Source organism: Monodelphis domestica, chromosome 4, assembly GCF_027887165.1.
Source record: "Monodelphis domestica isolate mMonDom1 chromosome 4, mMonDom1.pri, whole genome shotgun sequence".
In the NCBI taxonomy this organism is placed as follows: domain Eukaryota; kingdom Metazoa; phylum Chordata; class Mammalia; order Didelphimorphia; family Didelphidae; genus Monodelphis; species Monodelphis domestica.
Window position 1 is genome coordinate 74,205,306 of NC_077230.1, and position 18,161 is coordinate 74,223,466.

Here is an 18,161-nt window from a genome sequence, read left to right on the forward strand (position 1 = left end):
TGTAGTTTGTGGGGGGATTCAAACCCACAGAGTACCATAAACCTCAGGTGTCTATTCTTAGGGAGGCAGCTGAGTAGCATAGAGGATAGAGTGCCAGGTCTGGAGTCAGGAAGACTCATCTTCCTGTCTTCAAATCTGGCCTCAAACAGTAGCTATGTGACCCCAAGCAAGTCTTTTAACCCTGTTTGCCTTAGTTTCTCCATCTGTCAAATGAGTTAGAGAGAAGGAAGTGGCAAGCCACTCCAGGTATTCCAAGAAAACTCTAAATGGGGTTATGAAGAGTCAGACCCAACAGAAACAACAAAACAACAACAACAACATCTATTCTAGGGGGTCTGTTTTCTCAGAAGGAAGTACCCAGATGCTACACAAATATTCTCTAAATGCCCTTCTAGATCCATAATTCTTTGATTTATGATAGGAAATTTTCAAAACTCGAGGCCCTAATATATTTTCTTTTCTTCTTTTAATTTTAATTTTCACACCAATGGTTCTAACTCCTTCCTAAAACATTGATCTGATGATGACAAATTTGGTGATCATCAACAGATCTGAATATCTCTACATGTAAAGAACAGACTGAGACTGTATGCAATAATTAATCTATACTATGTATGGCTTGAAACTTTCTAATATAAACTTAATTTAGGGTAGACTTCCAAGTTGGTCCTACTTGTCTGAGGACTTTCCTTTTGCTCTCTTCTTTGTATTGAAAAGATGTTTCAGTGATGTTTTTCTTTCTTCTTTTTTGTTTGTCTAATGATCACTATCCCAACCCCATCACTACCTTCCTTCCTCTCTTCCAGTAAGGCAAACTGCTACATCCATTTCAATGAAACTGAGCTGCTCTACTCCTTTTCTGATAAAATTTTGAAAATAATCACAATTATTTGCCAGTTCTCAAAGATAAAGTTACATTGCTCTGACATAATCTCAAGATATCTCCTCTTTTGGTTCAGCTACCACGATGTTTACTATTATTGCTTTCCTGACATCTATATCACTTAGAGGAAGTTGAAACCTCAGGCTGAGTCCTTAAGAGACTTTTAAATATCATCCTAAATTCTCTGCCTTGTCGACTAGTAACTGGTACCAGTGATGCATGAGACCTCATTAAACTTTTCGCAGACAGAACAATATGATTTGTTTTTTATATGAACACATTCATTTTTATGAAATAATAAAATTAACATCATTTTCTATTCATAATCCACGAAATTTCTTTTTTTTAAAGTAAGCTTCATTAGTGCCACTACTGTCTGTGGTCATTCAGTTATTTCAGATGTGGCCCATCTAGGGTTTTCTTGGCAAAGACACTGGAGTGGTTTGCCATTTCTTTCTCCAGCTCATTTGACAGATGAGGAAACTGAGGCAACAGAGTTAAGTGTATTAGCCAGGGTTATACAGCTAGTAAATATCTAAGGCTAGATTTGAACTGAGATCTTCTTTATTCCAAGATTGCTTGTTTATCTGCTGTAACAATTTTGTGTACTGTGCCACTCATTTAATATCAGTTTTTCCCTAAAGTTGAGCTTGCTATTTCCCCCCTGCTTGAGGGCTCCACATTTTTTTATCTGCCATTTCCCATCCCCCACTTTAGCTCTCTATTCTGTAGTTTAATTATACATGTTAAATTATCTGATTCAAAGCCTTGTGAATGAGTTAGTTTTCGTTCTGAACAATTATTATCATCCCGAATAATAATAACCCTCAAATAAACTTTAGTTAGCCTTAGCACAAGGTAGATTTCTAGTAATTAGGTATCCATTCTTCTTTCTCCTCAACCCAATGGTACATCCATCAGAATTTGTGATTTAGCAGAAAAACAATTGACTTTAGGCACAAAGGACTTGAGTTCAAGTCTAAGATTTGCTATTTACTACTTGTGCAACCTTGGATAAGTCTCAAACCTTCTGACTGTCAATTTCTTCATTTACAAAGTAAAATGATTGCACTAAATAACCTTCGAGCTCTAAATCTTTGAATCTATTGCTTTCCCTTTCTAGAAAATTGTTTTTATTGATGCATACAAGATATAGAGGAGGGAATAGCCCCTCTCCTGCCCCAGATTGTCCTGCCCCAGATTGAACTCTCTCTTATAACAAAGAAAAAGAATTTAGAAAGAAAAAATAACTCAATACAGGCACTGCATCTGAGGATGTATTCAACATTCAGTTCTAGAAGTCTGCTTACTCTCTCATGAGAAAGAAGCCTCTCTGAGGCCCCAATAATTTATTAAGAATTTTTTAAAATTCACTCAAACAGGCAGTTGAATGATACAGTGGATAGAGTGTTGAGCCTAGATCCAGAGAGACTCATCTGTCTGAGTTCAAATCTGACCTCAGACACATACTGGCTATGGGGTCCTGGGTAAGTCACTTAACTTTGTTCCCTCAATTTTTCCTCATCTCTAACATGAGCTGGAGAAGAAAATGGAAAACTATTCTGGTATCTTTGCTAAGAAAACCCCAAATGGGGTCACAAAGAGTTAGACACAAGTGAATAATAATTTCCTCAGAGGTCGGCTTCCTTCAAGAATTCTTTTCCTTTGCATGGTTATAGTCATTATTTCAGGAACTTTGGGATCTGCTTATTTTACTCTATGACAACTCATATAAATTCTGCCATCTCTGAATTTCTTATGTGTCATTCTTATGGTTCAATAATACTCTATTGTATGCTCAGATCATAGTCTTTCCAATTATCCTCTAAGTTATGGATGCCTATTTTCTTTCCAATTGAACTGGCTTTTAAAAATCAGGATAATATAACAGCACTATTTATCCCAAATGTTTTTATTCTCCCATTCAAAATTTCTCTCTTCACTTTGGAGATATGAAAACTTGGGGCAAAGCCCTTATTGTTTACACCTCCAATCTGAAATCCCAATTTAAATATCTTTAAATATTGGAGCAGGTTTTGTTACATCTATCATCCTTTTATTCTCTGCTACTATTCATTTTCCATATATTCTTGGCCAACAAAAATAATATTCACAATAACGATTTTCATTTTAATTCCTAAGAATTGGCTAACTTTGTTATAAAACATTGTTATAAAACTGCCCTGTAATTGGATGCCAAATTGGACACTTACGATGTAGCTTTGGGTAAGCTACTTATCCTTGATGGGTCTCGGCTGCCTCATTCATAAAATGAAGAGAGCAAAACTTATCTGTTTGAAGGAAGAAGGCTGAGCATGATCATTTTTAGAAGACTCTTTTGGTATCGAGAGCTATATAATTCTATTATGGAATGTGACCAGCAAGTAAATGTTACATAATATAGCACTTTTAATTATTTAATATTACAGAGTTTATTGTCTGATGGTAACGTTAATGTACTGGATTTATACAATAGCATACATTTAACTTCTGGGCCCTCACATCTCCTTTAGTGCATTTTTAGTGCATTTAATGAGTGCCCTCACGATTTACCCTGCAGTGACTTTTCCTTTCATAGGACTATTGTAAGAATTAGTTACATCTAGATATGTAACATATACGAATTTCTATTCTCTGGCACCAGTAATGTGGGTTGTTTTTAAATCAACTCAGAGGTCAGTTGTTTGGAGAGCTTTTCTTTTATATGTTGTAGTCATTTAATGAACTGCATACAGAGATTTACATGGTGGATCAAAATGTTTCATTTGCTTTCTGGGAGTTTACAACACTAACACTGAAAAATTAAAGGCATCATTTACCTGCCCATAACAGCAGAACATGGGCATCTGCACTGATGAGGTCAAAGATCTACAGAAATATCTAAGCATCAGATTGTCCATATTCCAATGGCCATAGAAAATTGAATAGGAGCAGGTGGGATAGCTAGATGCCTCAGTGGTTGAGAGCTAGACCCAATAATGGTAAGCCCGGGGTTCAAATATGGCCTCAAATACTTCCTAGCTATGTGATCCTGGGCAAGTGGCTCAATTTCCGTTGCCTAACCCGCACCACTCTCTGCCTTGAAACCAACACGCTATATTGATTCTAAGAAGGAAGGGAAAGAGGTTTTTTTTTTTTAAGAAAAAGAAAGGAAATTGAATTAGGCATAATCTTCCTCTACAATTTAAATATTTAACTGATTTTTGACCCAGAAAAACAGAATAAAAATATCAAATTAATTATAAAATATTCAGATAAATTATAAAAGTTCCCAGGTTATAAAATCCTGGAGGTCAGGGACTGTCTTTTGCTTATTTTTTGTATATCCAACACTAAGGACAATGCTTAGCACTGTATATGATTAACAAAAGCTTTGATTGATTCCTGTCATTATGAAAAAAATATTTGAATGGGTGAGCATAATTTTTCAGTTTTTATCAAGACATTTTAGAATTGGCAATGGGCTCCTGATTATTCATTGATTGAGCCTCATTGATTTTTCCAATGATTATTCCTTTTTATATTTTTCCCAAATAAATCACAGACATCTGCTTCTTTCAAACATTAAATCACATATTCAGCAATTTCTAGAAATAATTAAAGGTATTTGGAATATAATAATAAATCATTACAGATTAAACAATAAGTGAAGGAAAAGAAGAGAACACATTTTCTTTTCTTAGTTCTGTTTATTATACATGAAGTTGGATTTGCACAATTCAATCAATCTAGATATTAAAGTGTCCTCATTTTGTTAAAGAAAAATAATGCTTATTAACCTGCATGTATGCAATGAGAGATTATTATGAACAAATCATAATACATGTCAAAGCATTACAGAAAGTCTAATAATCTTATAAATTTACACAATGCATATTTTTTTCTGAGCATTCTAAGCTCTGAGATCTTATCTCAAGTAATAAGTACATTTTGCTTGAGATCTTAATCAGTACCATAAAACTCAGGAAATTCAAACTCTATACTAAAGTGAACTTTATTTTATGACAATGTACAAGTGATATATTTTCTGGACATTCTCAAATTTTTTTTTTATTGCAAACATATACTCTGACTCAAGTGAGGTGCCTAGGGAGCCTTTACTCTAAATTTCCTGGCATGTGAGTGTTTGAAAAAACAATCTTAAAATCTCCTCAATGAAAAATGCGAACAAACCATTTTCCAGAAAAGCATAAATTATCAACCACCATATGTTAAATATGTTCTAAATCACTAATAAAAAGAAATGTAAATGTAAACAATGCAGAGATTTTGCCTCATGCCTTGAAAAGCTACAAAAAATGAGAAGATATACTGCTGATAGAACTGTGAATTGGATCAACTGAACTGGATAATCATTTGAAATTACTTAAGAAAAGTGACTATATTTTGACCCAGTATCTTCGGCCCAAGAATCCCATTTCTTTATACGTAGCCAATGAAGGTCAAAGTTGGAAACCAACTTCCAATGTAGCTTTATATAACAAAAACAAGGCACCAAATAAGTATCTACTGATTGCAGAATGCTTCAAAAATTTATTGTAGGTGAGTCAATCAACAAGCATCATTATATGTTACAACAGAAATAAGAATATAATCAAATATAGTTAGAAATTATGAATATGGTAAATTCAAAGAAACATGGTGGGATTTGTATAAAATAACTCAGATAAAATAAATGGAACCTGTAATAATAGCAAATACAATGACTACAACAGAGTAAATTAAAAGATAACTAAAGGAAACTTAATTGAAAATAACGACAATGATCTCAAAGTAAATAATATCACACACATTTCTCTTAGCAGAAAGAAAAAAATTATGTTAGTCAATAGATATTTATTAATTAAATAACTGTGCCTACTATGTACCAGACACTGCTAAGAGCAGAGGATATAAAGAAAAACAAAATAAAATTCCTGCCTGCAAGTCACTCATAGTTTAATAGGGGAGAGAACCTGAAAACAACCACATATAGACAAGCTACATATAGGATAAACAGGGAATAATCAACAGAGGGAAGGAAATAGAATTAAGAAGGATTAGGAAAGATTTCCTGTGAAAGGTAGGATTTTAACTGATACTTAAAGTAAGCCAAAGATGCCAGTAAATAGAGATAACGAGAGAAAATATTTCTATTCCTGGGGGACAAAGAAAATACCAGAAGTTAGGAGATGTCGTATCTTGCTCAAGGGAAGGAAGCCAATCTTCCTAAATTGCATGGAAATGGGTGGAGGAGAAGGTAGAAGCTAGAAGGTATAAGAAACCTAGAAAGTTGGGGAAAGACACTTAAAAAGGGTTTATCAAATACATGATTTCATATTTGGTTCTGGAGATAATAGGGAGCTAATGGAGTTTATTAGGTAAGAAAGTGACATGATCATATGACAGAGGGCCAGTGGAGGTTATTGAGGATAGTGACACAATCAGACATGGATAATTTTGCCAGCTGAATAGAGGATAGACCAGAGTGGGAAGAAACTTGTGACCAGAAGACCAATCAACAAGCTATTGCAATAGTCCAGTTATAACGCAACATGGTCCTGTACCAGAGTGGCAATAGTATCAAGGTAGAGAAGGGGACATAAGTAAGAGGTGTTAAGAGGATAAATTCTACAGGCAACAAATTGGACATGGATGGTTAGAAAGAATGAAGAATCAAAGATGACAACAAGGCTTTGAGCCTCAGTGACTGGGAGAATTGTGTTGCCCTGAACAATAACAGAGGTTTGGAAAGGGGAGGAAAGATAATGAGTCCAGTTTGAATATTTTCAGTTTAAGATGTCAAGTCAGCAAAGAGGTAAGGACTGAACAAGTAGATGTCAGAATTATCAACAAAGAAATGATAATAGAATCCATAAGAACTAATGAGATCACCAAGTGAAATAACATAGAGTGAGAAGAGGATATAGAATGGAATCATGAGAGCATAATGTTGTATACATCGTCAGATAAAGTCACTGTATCTATTGTTTTTGCTTAACTACTTTTCTTCATTACAAGGAAGGGTTCAGTTTTGGGTAGGGAGCAGGAGACATTTCTATATGTAGAAATAACTAGCATTAAAAACAAAAGACAAATCCCATAAATAACTAAATAAAATAAATTAAGGAAATCTTTCACTGAACACTTGAAATTCCCACTTAACATCTACATCCCCTAAATTTCTAACTTGGGGGTGTAGGGAACATATTGGGAAAGCTTCCTGGCATAATTTTTAGATCCTACGATAAGCTACAGTTGGCTACCAAAGGAACTCATTTCTTGGAGCTAATGAGATAATTAAATGATGGGTTTAGATGCAAAAGTTAAGTGCAAAAGACTAAACTAGATATCATCCAAAAAAACAGTATGAAAGTATTACCCGGAGACTATTTGTAGTTTTTGAGGGATTTCTAGGTAATCCATGAACAACTACTAGTCTTGTATTAGTACTTATACAGCCCGTGTCCTCTTCAATGTGATTCATGCCCAGGTTTAAGATATATTTTGGGATCCATATCAATTTTTTAAAAAACACAGCTCATGTGTCCCCTCTAAGTTTCCATTTTACCAGAGCAAACAGAGGAAATATCAATTAGCAATGATAGTTAATTAAATAAAATACTAAAGTAAATAACAAGGGAAAATGCATGCATACACACACACACACACACACACGCATACACACACACACAATAGGACACTTTACCACAGACTGCCCCTATGCTACTGGTGGGAAAGGGACCCCCATGGCCCAGACAGTTTATCCTCCTACGGTTGCACCTCAGCTATTTGCTATTTGACAGAGCTTCTAATGTCATATGTTGGGCTACAGTATCTGTTTAGCAGGCATCTGTTGCTTCTTCTCTGAATTTTAGCTCTTGAGTAATCTCTTCCTCACATGAATCTACAGCAATGTTGTATATTAGCCCATAGTCTCAAGACTATTTCAACAGTTTTGTAAGTCAGGACAGCTACATCGAGCTAGAATAATTATTGTCTTTTAGATCAAATCTGTCTTTTGACTGACTTTGTTTCCATGTCCAATGATGTTTGGGTTGTGTTGAATAAATCGTCTTCAACTAGCTCCTACACTGTACTAGATTATTCTGGAGCTTTATTTAGCAATCCTGGAAGGGTCAGGGTAGATTTCATGACCTTTTGTTCTCCATCTCTTCCCTCCTTTCCCCCATCTCTTTTTCTGACTCCAGCTCTTAGAACAATTCCTAGACTATATTAAGTATTTAATAATTACTCCACCTCGCTAGCCAGCTATCTCTGTATAGTGACAATCTTGTTTTATAAAACCTCGAATTTAGCATTGTTACATGGGAACTTGACTTCAAGAAACTCCCAGACTGGCCTTTGTCCCAGATTGAACAATAAACCATCAAGCACACATCCTGAACCCTAGATAGGACTGGTGGATGTAGTCAAACCTAAAATCCCCTTTTTATCTGCTTAGTTTCTCTTATAGTGTCAGGTCTCTGCCAAGTACCCTAGCTTCAGACTTTCAACCTCTTTCCCATTCTCTTTGTGACTGGTCAGTTGTCCTTCCTTTCATATATTCCCTAACATAGAAATATAACTCCAAGTTAGATCTAAGGAAATTCCCATGATTGGTGTCTTTCACAGAGACAGCGTTCTCAGCATCTCAGAGCTTGGTGCCGTATGGTGTGTATCTGATTCTGAGGCCACAAGAGAACTCTCTCCTTTGTCCTGATTAAAGATATGTTCTATTGTAATTGCTTTGGTCATTCTGTGTTTTTTCAGGCTGATGCTAATAATCCATTCAATACTATTGTTCCTGGAAAGGACGTGTCAGTCATTCCCTATGATTCCAATTGCCATTTATTTTGACTTCCCTATCCAAAATATTCCTCCTTGGCTTCCACTCCCATAGGAGTTGCCTTCTATTAGGAGAATAAGTCCCTTGAAAAGAGGGTTTGCTTGTATTTTTTTCCCACTGATTAGCACGGTACCTACACATAGTCAGTATTTAACAAATGCTTTTGTATTTATTTATTTCTAGATCTATTATGGCAGAAGAAAAAAACAATTTTTTTCCTGAGCATGCTATTGATGAAACTACAACCCCCCTCCAGCATGCTGATGACTAGATGATAGAATCTGATTGAATCTCTTTCTTCTCCTATGTTGTTCATCCTTTGTTCTAGATGACAATGACATCATGATGTTGGAATCAGGATACCATGTGTTCAGCCATGACTAAACAGCCCAATAAGCGTTTGGAAGGCACTATCACATATTGGGCACAAGTGGTCATTAAAAACGTTTGGGGTGGCGGGGGCTCTGGATTTGCACTGCTCATGTGTCCTTTGTGCTTCTAGGAGTCTTCCTTGCTCATGGAGCACCTTCTTTGATGCAGGCAGTCCTGTACCAACTCTTCCCACATCTCACAATCAATACAAAAGGTCTTTAGAGATACCTTGTTATAAAATGTCCTTATATCATTCCGTCTGTTGCAGAATGAATTACAAAACTAGACTGAACTACCCTTATCCTGTAGAAGCTGAATATACCAAATCCTGCTATATAGATCATTTTTCCTGTAGTATCAACTAGTATCCCACTGATCAAATTGAATGTCTCAAAATGCTACTGATTGATTATTATTATTATTACCTAAGCAGGTCTAAAAAAAAGAAAAGTCACTTGAGCCCTAGGGAACTGAAGCTGCCCTCCTGCCCCCCCCCCCCCCCAGAGAGCAGTGTCCCTTACCATGCAAAAAAAAATTATTATCTTTCGGTTCAATTATTTTATTGTACCTCTAGTTATGCATAGCTGGAAAGGGTGAGATTCTTCCTGGGTTCTCAACAAACCTAGGTCGATTTCCCCAAAACTATTCCAACTGACTAGCTCTTTTACATCAATAGACAGCTAATCAGCTCAGTAAGTAAATAGCCAGGCCTGGAGGAGAGAGGTCCTAGATTTAATTCTAGCTTCAGATACTTCCTAGCTGTGTGTCCCTAAGCAAGTCACTTAACCCCCACTGCCTAATCCTTCTAGCTTTTCTGCTTGGATCCAATACTTGATATCAATTTTAAGACAGAAGGCAAAAGATGTTTTTGTTTTTTTTTAAAGGCAATGACTATTTTTTTCTCTTTGGAATAAATTTGAAATTTATTATTAGAGATCTTTTATTGGTATGTCATTAAAAGTACATCCATTTTTAATAATTCTACTGAAATACTTATGTCAAATAGAAATATGGGTTAGGTGATTCATCTATGGTAGTCTTTTTTCTTGTTGACATGATCCAAAGACCGTTAAAATCTGATAACCAACAAAAGAGATTCTTTCCAATACTTACAGGATAATTAATTTATGCAGAGAGCCAATGTACTGATAAAGCAGACAAAGCAATGGTTAAGAAATCAGATGACCTAAATTTCACGTTCAAATTTTCTTGAACTTGTTTTCAAATAATCTTGGACACTTAACCACTTACGGTCTCTAAATCACTTTGAGGCTTCTTTCCTCATCAGTAAAACAAGTAGACTGAACAAGATGATATCTGAGTTCCTCCTAATTTAAAAATTCAATGAACTACTGAATACAGAGGTAAAAGAGGTTTTGACTTTTTAACCTTTCAAGTGTACTAGCTGAAGATAGGCAAACATTTCAGGATACTATAGAAGAGAATCATATTTTTGAAGGCACCCCCAGGGGATTGTTGAACATGTAATCCTACTCTAAGCCTAAGATTATTAAAAAGTAAATGGTCCAATAATGAGGATAAGTGGTAATTCAGACCCTACTGACCCACTGAATGTTCTGATCTAAATTCTCATACTCATTTCACCATACCTAGCCAGTGTCAGCCATTCAGCCCTACCTCTACTATTAAGTCTCTTCCCCTCTAGGGATTTAAAATTTTATCTATTTATTTTAGTCCATTATAGATGGCCCTTGTTGCAGAGTAAACTTTTAAGTTACTGTACAAGAAGAACAAATAGGAAAAAAAACAAATTAAAAGTTTACTTTCAGAGACAGAATATAAAGAAATTTTCTAAATGAAGGAAACATTAAAACTAACCCTTCTCATCAGCGTGACTTGTGGTCAAATTTTCAATTACTGAATGAATTTTAGTTCCAAGTGCTTACTTCCAAAAAGGAAGGAAACTTAACTACAGAGTGAGCAGTTTCCAATTTTAAGTCACACTTAACAGTTATTTCTAAATAGAATTTGTCCAAAGACAGCAAAAAGTGCTATTCCTAGGGAAAGAGAATGTTTAAGCTAAAACTAAGTAAGTAATTCAAAAGAGATGTGAGGATTATTCATCTAAAATATGGTCTGCTGAGTGTAACAAAGTGGGATTTTGTTCTTATTCTTTTTGTTCAGTATATATTTAATTTGGGCTTATTAGAGTGCCCTTGCTCAGGGGATAGCCCCAGTGGAGAAAAGTCAAAGAAGTTATTGGAACTAGACTATTCTCAGATTCATCATATATTAATTTATTTCTTTTTATAGGCTACAGGGATATTTCGGTCATAAACTCAGAAATGTTACTAATTATTCAAATAGTGGGTATTTATTGAAGATAGGTATAATTTAATTTCATTTAGTGAAACATACCAGTTTAATTCTTGAATTTTTTCTTCCCTAAAGTCCCTGATGTCTCAAGATTTGTAGTAAGCCTTGGCCACTCTCTTTTTATGTTGTGATGGAGGGACTAACCTGACTACCAACTGCCCTAACTAGGGCCAGACAGGCTGTAAATATCTGTTAATTGGTCACAAAGGAAGAATGATTAGATTTCGCATAACTCAGCACCACTAAGGTTGATTTTACATTGATCAGAATGTAGAAAGATGATTTATTTAATTTGATTACCAAAATTAATTGAATTGGATTTCCTTTATGTCAGTGTGAAGTGAATTTTCTCCCCAAATCAATAAATTAGTCCACTGTGAGTTCCTTCATGCTTCTCCATTTTTACCTTAATAACATATTTATAGTTAGAGCCCTTTAATGTTGACCAAATGTTTCCTTGTAAGCTAAATGCCAATACTATTATTTTTATTTTACAGATTCCTTTTTTCTAACCCCTTTCCTTTCATCTTAGAATCAATACTGTATATTGGTTCCAAGGCAGAAGAGCGGTAAGGGCTAGGCAATGGGGGTTAAGTGACTTGCTCAGGGTCACGCAGCTGGGAAGTGTCTGAGGCCACATTTGAACCTAGGACCTTTCTCCAAACTTGGCTTTCAATCCATTGAGCCACCCAGCTGATCCCTACAGATTCCTTCTTGATACTTGAGAGAAGGATGAAAGGATAGGTACTGGACAATGACATGTACACAGTGAAATGCTAGAAATCAGTGTGGCTTACATTTGGTATCAGAAGGTCTGAGTATGAATCCCAGCTCAGCCACGAACATACTAGTTGACCTGGTTGGCTTTGGGCTGCTTGACCACTGAAGTTTTGAGATTATATATGATGTTATTAAGGAGAATGTTGTGTAGCTCTTCCCTGAAGGAAAGCCAGGAGTGACTTCCATTCACTAGGACAATATATAACTGCTTGGAGACTAAATAATTCTATAAAAATCACTTTATTTATATTTAACAGATATGAGTATAAGGATTAATAACAAGGAAAGCCTTAACCCTAAAGGGAATTAAATCTCCACCCACTTTTCTACACTTACGTCACGGAAAAGTCTTCAGTTTCTCGAAGCTACTCTGAACTGCTTAACATTTACTAAAAACCCATAAAACATTCTAATTGACTAAAACCTAATCTATAATACTTATAAAATAACTTAAATTTGTTAACAGTGTCTCAAAGTGCATCTAGTCAGTTAGACCAATATGGCAGAGGCTAACTGACCAGAGTATAGGTCCGAGATGTTTCCCAAAGTTCAGGCAAAGCAGCCTAGCCTATGGTCTTTTCTTCCCTCAAAACCGTTCTCCAACCCAGCAGATCTGACAGCTTCTTCTTCAAGATGAATTCTCACAGTCAGGAAAGTAGAAAACCTCTTGAGATGGTTACAGCGTTCTCTCTTCCCTCTCACCAGCAAAGAGCAAGATCTGAGTGAGTCTGTCTTCACCAGCGGCCAGACAGTAACTCCCAGAAGACCCTGACCACCTGGCAGAACTTTGCCTGCTTCCCTGCTTCCAAGTTCTCATCTCAGGCACAGAACTCTGTCTTGTCTGCAGTCCCAGAGACACCTTAACATTCTTATCTTAGTCAATACTTACTCAATAGATTTCTTATTCCGTCCCTACGCCACTTAACTTTGGTGGGGTTTACTTTTTTCTAGTATTTCAAAAATCTATTCTTTCTTCAGTGTGGAGACTCACCCGACCCCATCCTCTAACACCACCACCACCTCCCTTCATGGAATCCATCTAAAGCACAGATTCTTCACCTCTTATGTCATTGACTCTTAATGCAGTGAAGCCTGTGGACTCTTTCTCAGAATAGTGATTTTAAATGCAAAAAAAAAAATCCAATTTCTAATATTACAAAGGAAGCCAAACTGTATTGAAAGAAGAAAGTATTTTTTTTTTTTGCTATCCAAGTTCACATACTCAGAGGAACTCAGGTTAAAAACTTTGACTCCAAAGCTTAATAGTCTTCAAGAGTGACTCTAAGCAAAATACTTACTAGCTTACAGCCAATCCAGGGATGCACCTATACCAACTGGTCCTCAAAAAGGAAACCATTGTCAGATTCATCCTCCCAAGTCCACCAGCTTCCTAAATGCCAAGCTTACCCTGGATTTAGTCTAGCCTTCAAAAAATCTAGGTCACCTATCTCTCACAAGACTGTAGAACTTCATTGGTATAGCAAATATGATGGGATTTCACCCCCTTTTCTTGCTACTTGCCTGACCTCTAGTGGAATATGAGAATTAGCCAGGAAAAAAGAAAAGGAAAAAATGTCTCCTAGAATGACCCACATTCTAGATAAGCAAGCCCTCTTCAAAATAACTGACTCATAAATGGCAATAATGAACTTAATTGAAACATGAAACTTTAACTTAGTCCTAGGGAGAAACTAATTACAATACTTTATGAATAACTCCTTCATGATCTTGCCTATCAACTGAGATGGTTAAAATTAGATAAATTAAAATGTAAAAAATATGAGGAATTTTTATTCATGACTGCTTAGAACTACTTTTCCTTTTCTTTTAAGACAGCCTGTTGAAAACCCAACTGTACTACCTGCCATATTGCTTGGGGTAACAAAATATTTACATTAACACAGGTCATAAGAAACTAGCATCTTTCAAATTAAAGTCATTAGCGAATAAGCAATGATAGTTCGGTACTGTCATGGAATTCTTGGAACAATCTATTACCACAATTATTTATGTATTTCACTTCCCACTCATTCTTTCAAAACTCTACTGTAACATTAGATGTTCTTAACGATCAAGGACTTAAAAGGAAAGCGCACATATAATAAATGTACGTTGGTGTCTGAAAACAGATCAAAACATACTATATTTCACTTTCCTTCGCCTTTTTTTGTTTATTTGAGATCTCTTCAACAAAATGACTAATATGGAAAAAAGTTTTACATGATTGCACATGTAAAATCTATATAGAAATGCTTACTGTCTTAGAGAGAGAGGGAGGGGAAGAATGAGAGAAAAAATGGGATTCAAAATGTTTTTAAATAGATGTTTAAAATTGTTTTTATATGTAATTAGAGGAAAATAAAATATTATTGAAACTATATAATTGGGGAATACTTCAATAGATAAATAAAATACATTTTAAAAGAAAAAGAAATATACATTGGCAAAGCAGTCCCGTAGTTACTACAAGCACCAAACAGCAGCCCAAACTGTCCAACAATTCACATTTTTTTCTAAAATTTATGTCAAGTTCCTCTAAACAGCATCTATCAAATTAATTAATTTCATTTATTTTTATGTATTATTAATCACAATTAGATATATATTATATAGGCAATAGAGAGATAACCTCAAGGCCAGGACTTAGTCTCCTGTCTCTGGTCCGTATTATCATTGTGACCTTGAGCAAGTCATTTATCCTCTCAGTGCTCTAGGCCATTCTTTTAAAATTCTTTAAGTTGCAAAGAAGGTGCTGCCCTACATAGGTAAAGAAAATTTCCTCACCTAGAAGTTTCCTATATCAATGGAATCATAGATCTAGTCTATTTCCCTAGTAATAATAATAAACAACATTGGTGTGGTCCTATAATATTTGCAAAGCTCTTGTTAGCTTTCTTTAATAGATCTAAAATAACAAAAGTCAAGGCAGCAAGATGAGTTTATTAAACCCTTCTATGAGTCAAGTACTGTGCAAAGTACTGGAGTTACAAAAAACAAAGCAAAAGGCAGCACCTACTCTCAAGGACTCACAATCTAATGAGAGAGAAAACATGTAAACAACTATGTGCAGAAAAACTACAGACAGGATAAATTGGAAATAATGGATCAAGGGAAGGCACTAGAAGTCAGGATGATCAGGAAAGGTGGAATTTTATCTGGGACTTGAAGAAAGCAGGAGACAGAGATGAAGAGGGAGAGTATTTCAGAGAGCGGAGACAATCATAGAAAATTGCAGGGAATAGGAAAATGAAGTGTTTTATTCAAGCAAATGAAGAAGGTCGCTGTCACTAGATCCCAGAGTTCCTGGTAGAAAGGGCACTGTAAGAAAGTTACAAGAACATTTTATCAGCATTTGTCCTTTAGTATCTCTATTATTTAGAATCCAGAAAATATTTTGTTGATTATACTGCAGATACACTTATATTATAGATTAAGGATTCACCAATCCAAAATTTATGAAAAAATGTTGATGGAACAATCTCTTATTTGCGATGTATTTCCTTTCCCTACTAAATGATGATTCTGAAACTTATTGAGTATGGGGCATTGGGCAAATCATTTAATCTCTCTGAATCTCAGTTTACTTATCTGTAAAATAAGAATAATAATACCTGCACTCCTTCCACAGGAATATTGTAACAAAAACATTTTATAAACCTGAAAGGAGCATAGAAACATTTTTAAAACCCATGATATTTTAAAAATCATTTTATTATGAATGTAATCATCAAAAATATTTCAATTAAAAAGAACAAAAAAAGATTACACATGAAACCATGAAGTTCTATTGCATTTAGTTTGGATTTTTAAAGTATATATCATATTTAACAAGAGAGGAATAAATTTATCCTGCTTGCATCTCCTTTTGAACTTCTTTATTTCTATGCATTTTTACTGGTGCTTTTTCCTTCTTTTTTATCTCAGTCAGGACCCACTAACCATCCTTATTTCCTGCCAAAACTGAGTTTTTCATTGAACAAATGTTTGTGAAACTTTCCAGAATATTCTCTACCAGAGTCATCAAGTCACAGAGAAGTAACTGGAAAAGTATGCAATGTGACGTCAATATAAGTTTGGACTGCTGCATTATCTCACTCTTAAAGACTGTTTCAGTGATACTATGAATAGTGCTAATCTTTGTTTAAAAAAAAAGCATAAAAGTCAGAGTAAAAGGTAGAGGAAGCCCCCTTTTCAAAATGCTTACTAAGGTACATTTATCGTCAGGGATTTTCTTGACTTTGACTATTTGGGGTTTCTATCTTTCGGCTTCTAAATTTTCCCATTGGTGAAAACAACACAAAACTCTTGTCTCCAGAGCCTAGATGAGATTTCAGGTTAGACACTTGGAGGGGAAACATTTTAATCACATCTGATTATTAAATGATGCAAACACATATCATTCCCTTGTAGCTACTCCTTTCAACTCAAAGTGAAACCTCAAGATCTCCTCCTACAGTAACTCCTACCAACCCTTGACATGAAACCAGGACTCCCGCAGAGCAACTTCTAGCCCCTCAGAACTCCCACAGAAACCCACAAGTTGAAGAATATCTCCTCTAAGCCACAGTTCTCAATGATGAATACACACCTCCACAACAGCTAAGATGTTATAGTGTCCAATTATAAGTTTAACAGAAAAGTTAATCTGATCCAACTCCTAGTGAACCCAGAGGCAAAGGATGTTGGGGCTATTATAGAAAAAAAATGAAAAAGCTTAAAAAAAAAAAACAAGAAAGACAGCCCTCCCCATATACGTACATATGTATTCACATATGTATCCACAAGCATATATGTAAATAACTGGTACAGTTCTAAAACTAAGACAAAGTTTAGCAGTCTTTAAGATCAAGGCTCACTAATCATTCAAGAATTTGGGCTTACCAGGTATTAGGAAGCTAATCAGGATGGTCAACAGCATCAAACCAAAGGACTTCCAAATGGGGTTCATCTTTGCCCTTCACTTTGTATTTTCTCGTGGATCAGCTAGCAACAGAACTGTGAACATGGTGAGTTCTTTTCTAACTTGGCCCCCTCTTCTCCCTGCCGGTAGCTCCCAGCCCATTAGTCCTCCTGTACCCCTTCCGCTACCAGCTTCTTCCTTCAGCACTATGTGTTTCTGACTGATTAGTAAGTTGGGTGAAGGGCTGTTCTCTATGACTTGACACAGCAACAGATTTCCTGTAAGAAATGCTGAGACAAAAAACCAAGGAAGCTGATTGACGAGGTTGTCTGCATGCTCATTGGTTCTCCACTTAGTTCTGTTGTGAGCAGAATAATTTTTCAGTAGTGTACTCAAACTGAAGGCAAATGGGATTTCTCTGACTTAGGTTAGACAGTAAGGTAGGATATTTATTTATTCCTAACACACGTCATCGAATTATTCCCAGCAAGATACATATAGCCATATTACAATCTCTATCTAGTGAGGTAATTATCAGAACTTTTTTAAAGTCTGAGAAGCCTTATGGTCTTACTGCTAAAGTTTAAATGAGGTTTAGGTTGGGGGTTTTATAACCGGGTAACTTCATCTTTTTCCCATGCAAATTGAATAAATTCTTCAGTGGAGATTTGCACATCACTAAGGACATCATCATCATCTCCTCATTTGCGGTTCATTATTTTTAAATTAAAAATGAAAATGACAAGGAGAAATCTCATTTTAGATGTTCACAAATAATTTCAAGCACTATTATTCTGATAAACTCAATAGAGTCAGTGCATTTAAATTCTGCCTATTGAAAGGACAGACCATATGTGGAAAGGTAAGTAATGAATTTTCTATATTCTAAAAATCTTTGACCTCTGTAGAATTCTCCAGTAATGCAAAGAAAAAAATTAAACTCAGGCAAGATCACCAAAATTTTGCATTTTTGCTTTTGAGGATTCTTCTCTTTCTAAACTTCTTTTTCAACTTTCCTCCACATCTTTTCATCATATTTTTCCTCTATACATTCACACATA

The 18,161-nt window shown here is 35.5% G+C and overlaps 1 protein-coding gene across 1 annotated transcript in view; it reads right to left on the minus strand.

The window, feature by feature from the left end:
* The window catches only part of CD200R1 (CD200 receptor 1), a 43,674-nt gene extending 26,338 nt beyond the window's left edge, over positions 1-17,336 (minus strand). The window contains exon 1 of the mRNA XM_056793461.1: positions 17,082-17,336. Coding sequence (XP_056649439.1) covers positions 17,082-17,148 — 67 coding nt within the window. The 5' untranslated portion in view covers positions 17,149-17,336. The remainder of the gene's footprint in view (positions 1-17,081) is intronic.
* Between the last annotated feature and the right edge of the window lie 825 nt (positions 17,337-18,161).